The 4,314-nt window shown below is 37.5% G+C and overlaps 1 protein-coding gene across 1 annotated transcript; it reads right to left on the reverse strand.

Moving 5' to 3' along the window:
* Nucleotides 1-588: 588 nt before the first annotated feature.
* On the reverse strand, nt 589-3,922 carry LOC108826453 (subtilisin-like protease SBT4.13). The gene is made up of 10 exons (XM_018599836.2): nt 3,740-3,922; nt 3,535-3,629; nt 3,340-3,431; nt 3,004-3,256; nt 2,394-2,880; nt 2,216-2,313; nt 1,907-2,122; nt 1,703-1,814; nt 1,417-1,624; nt 589-1,314 (listed from the first exon to the last, which is right to left on the reverse strand). Exons 1-10 carry the CDS (start codon nt 3,839-3,841, stop codon nt 767-769), a joined length of 2,211 nt encoding a protein of 736 aa, XP_018455338.2. The 5' UTR covers nt 3,842-3,922; the 3' UTR covers nt 589-766.
* Between the last annotated feature and the right edge of the window lie 392 nt (nt 3,923-4,314).

A 4,314-nucleotide genomic window follows, 5' to 3' on the forward strand; every position in this document is an offset into this window, starting at 1 on the left:
CGTTATCCAGTATCCACCCTTGATTACCATCTTACGTACGCTGTTATATATATCTTTTTAATATATTACGTATTTCGATAAATAATACCTTTCTTCCATCGTGCCTGGGTTGGGCGGAGGTGATCATAAAAAACATAAACAAACACAAGAAGATATTAACCTTGTTCATTGTTTTCTTCTCTTATTGTTTTTTTTTTCAATAACAAATTTGATGTTTTCGTGTTTATCATTCTGGAGGATAGGAAGCGAGTGGACTTATATAGACCAAAACAAAACGTAAGCAACGGACAGTATTTACATATTGACGTTTATTTAATGAATATAAAGAGTTATTTATATAAGAAATTAATATAAGCCTTTCATAACGTATATATAAGCTACAAATGCCCAAACAAAGAATTAAGAAGTTATGATGTTTTTTTTGTAAAAGGAGAAGTTATGATTGTTAAATTAAAAGTTAGGTAAGTAACTTATGTATTTTATCTATTTTGGATGACTTCTCCAACTCAATAAGTTTCAACTCAAACCAAATTGATAGCGAGCAAAGAAACAAATATCCTTTAGATATACTCATAAAATGTAACAAATGGGTAAAATATGTGAACCGTAATTCACGCCACGTCGTCTTCCATTTTTATATTTTAAAGAACTCAACTGAAGCCGAGACAATATAGAGCAACAAGATAGCTGAAAATAAAATAAAGAAGCATAGCAACAACCAGAAAGATTTATTTGTTATGACTCTGGCGAACTGATGATGCCTCATTTAGTAAGCGTCAGTATAAACAACAATAGGACTTCTAACGTTATGTGTCCCATCAGACCAGATTAGATTTGCAGACGAAGGCAGTTCTGAGTCAAGATCCCTGCCGGTTACAGTTACCTTGAACGATTGCTTCTCGTTGACCGTCTTAAAAGTCACAACACTAGGAGTGACCACCACGCTGAGCTTAGATCCATGACCAGGGACCACTTTTGAATTGTATGTTGAATTCGGTTTACCAACATTAGTGACGGTTCTGTTGAAAGTGACGGTGAAGGAGTTATCAGAACTTGACAACCGAGCCGACATTGAAGGATAGTTGAGGTTTCTGGCTGAAAATTGTTTTTCTTTGGAGCAAGTGACAGTTTCACCAGAGATGATTTTAAGGACATTGGAAGTGTAGTTCATGCCGCATAGAAAGGCGATGTGGTCTACTTTGTTTAATTCGTAGACAAGTCCAGGGTTCAGAGAGGCTATTGGGTCGACATGTCCAGATCCATAAGCAAACTCAGTCGATGCGATGCCAGTTCCAGTAGCATTGACCGGCCATGCTGCAAAGATTAGTTAAGAGACCATATAAGAGCAGCGTAACAAAATAAAACGTTACTTGTGGGACAAGAAAGTACAAAATTTCAGATGATATTTCTTCTTACCGGTTGTCATGATAGCAGATTGAATCATGGAGGGAGACCATTTAGGGTAAAAGGTTTTGATATATGCAGCCACACCTGCAACGTGCGGACAAGCCATAGAAGTTCCTGAGAGAACAGAGTACTTCACATGTCTATTGTCATATTGAGATGGTTCACCATCAGGTGAATATGCCGCAAGGATCTCAACTCCTGGTGCTGTAATATCCGGCTGCAAAGTAATCCACCTTATTTCTCTCAAACCGGAGAATTAAACATAACCATTGTTATAAATATTATGTAAATTTACCTTGAGAATATCCACAGCGATGGTGTTTGGACCACGAGAAGAGAAGGAACCAATTAGAGGAGATGTACGATTGAAGATTGATTCTGTTTTTAAAACAGCCGCTTGTGGAGAACTAAGAGAAAACAAATAAAAGACATGTTAAAATATAGATGAAGAATCTTGGGAGTAAAATGTATAAAGCATAGAGAAGATGATTGTGTTTACTCTTCGGACTCAATGTAAGAGACTAGAGATTCAAATTCTTTTTCTGGCAAACCAGAAGCAGGTAAAGGGTGAACAAAGGCCACATCTGGCTTAGGGCTTTTGTAAATGATTGCAATAGCTCCAAGTGATCCAACCACTTTCAAACCACTCGGACTACTACACACTAAGATCTTTCCCTTCACAAGTGATTTTTTTAGACACTCTGGCTTACAAAGCCTGAAAAAAACAAATTGATCTAAACCACATTAGAAATTTGCAAAAAAAAAACAAAAAAAAATCACAATTTAGTGTTTTCAGGAAAGACATTACTCTGCGGTTTCTGCATCGCAAGAAGAGGAAGCAGCAGATTTTCCGTACACCAGTGAATACATTTTTCCTTTCATATCAAAAGCATTCACTGACTTCCCCTGTTAATAACAATCATTGGTAACTAAAACGTAAAAAGATACTTCGATGCTAAAAAATAAGAGTGTTACGTGGTACTCACGACAAGCGTCTTATTGTTTCCTAGAACAACTTTGGTGACAAACCCACGGTTTGTGGTACCGGCTGCAACAGTTAACATCCACGGCGCCACAGCAGAGGTTGTACTATCATCCGGACCGCTATTACCAGCAGCAGTGACAGTGAGAATTCCTTTGGCCATAGCGTGAAAAGCCCCTATGGCGATCGGGTCATTTTCGAACATGGACGCCTTTTTACCGCCGATAGAGATGGTGATGAGGTCCACACCGTCAGCAATCGCATCATCGAATGCAGACAAGAGAGCTTCCGAGCTACATCCTGTCGGGATACAGACTTTGTAAGCTGCTATTCTAGAGGCTGGAACGCCTCCCCTTACGGTTCCATTGCCGATCCCAAAGAAGCTTGTGTCCGCGACTGCGTTTCCAGCCGCAGTGGACGCTGTGTGTGTACCATGGCCTTCAGTGTCCCTAGCACCTTCGCTTGTGTAGTCTCTTGCCCCAATTAACTTACTGAAATAAATAATAATAAACAGATCCACAATATTAACTTTTATTCTGTAACTAATTGATTTTATGCAGAAATTAAAACCAATAGTACTAATTTCTAAAGAGAGAATAGCTTATGAGAATTACTTGTTGCATCTGAAGTTTTCACCGCCAGAACAAACACCTTTCCATTTCGTAGGAGGAGGACCAAAGCCTTTGCCGGAAAAGCTCTCAGATTCCGGTGTGATCCCACTGTCGATGACTCCAATAATGGTATCACTTTCCACGGTTGGGTTCCTCTTCGTTCTCGTGCCTTGCTTTAAACCCATGAAGTCCCATGACGCAGTAGTTTGGAGTTGTAACATTTTGTTCGGGAATACAGACACAACTCCCTCCATTTCTAAGTAATTCATAAAAATAAATAAAAAATTAGTTGTCTAACCTTTTATATCATTAAATCTGTCTAGTTTCTAGAACACTCACCGGCTACTCGTTCGAGCTCCGATGCAGTGAGTCGGGCAGCGAATCCGTTAAAACTCCTCTTGTAACTTCTCACCAAACGACCTTCGGTCGAACTAGAGTTTATCTTATCACGTGTTAGCATCTTCATAAATCATAAAATTAAATTGATGATAACGCATTATGATTATAGAATCATATATTAAAGAGAAATCACACCTTTCTCCTGTGATCTCTTGAAGAATACTCATGTGATCGGACATTGGTGTGTAGTCCGCTCGAGAGGGAAGTGAACCCATGTAGACGATATACACCTTTATTCATAATCAATATAATCATATAATTCATCAGCACAACGTTCATGTCATAACGGATGGTCATGTTATATATAGGGACAAACATTCTGTCCTAATAATAATAATACCTGTCTATCTTGAGGATCATCTGTAACTGCTGAAACTGAACTCAAGAATAGGACAAGGAGACAGGAGAGGAGGGAAGAGGAAGGTGCTCGTAATTTTCCCATTTTCTTCTAAATTGAATTAAAGGTCACTGCAGTTTTTTCTTTTACTTTCTGTTGAGATCAAGATGAAATGATGTACATATATACGAGAGATAATACATGCATGGTATCAAATTAAAAGAATCTAATTCAATTCAATCCTCTGATTTTGTGCCTTTAATAGTCTTACCATAAATGATTATATTGGTATCTGTATCAATTAAATTGTGACATTTTGTTCACACTTTTAGGATGGGGTCTCCATCGGCTAAATTGCACTCAGCCAATAAAAAAAAACTAAACTAGTTCAGGATATCATAGTTCCCTATCCTAAATAATTGAGTTCTCAGTTTATCTTTATTTTAGCATTTTCCATTTGCTAAAATATAATATAGTAAATGGAAAATGCTAAAATAAAATTACAATTTATTTTTGTAGTTTCAATTACTAAACATAAGTGAGACTAGATACATCTTTTACCACGTAGTCAAATATAT

This window comes from Raphanus sativus, chromosome 9 (assembly GCF_000801105.2).
Source record: "Raphanus sativus cultivar WK10039 chromosome 9, ASM80110v3, whole genome shotgun sequence".
NCBI lineage: Eukaryota > Viridiplantae > Streptophyta > Magnoliopsida > Brassicales > Brassicaceae > Raphanus > Raphanus sativus.

Bases quoted from the DNA above. Each gene is read 5' to 3' on its own strand.
- LOC108826453 (XM_018599836.2), bottom strand. From the start codon at position 3,841: ATGGGAAAATTACGAGCACCTTCCTCTTCCCTCCTCTCCTGTCTCCTT. The intron at 2,881-3,003 runs GTAATTCTCATA...TATTTATTTCAG, and splicing joins GAAAACTTCAGATGCAACAA to TAAGTTAATTGGGGCAAGAG. The intron at 2,314-2,393 runs GTGAGTACCACG...TGTTATTAACAG, and splicing joins GAAACAATAAGACGCTTGTC to GGGAAGTCAGTGAATGCTTT.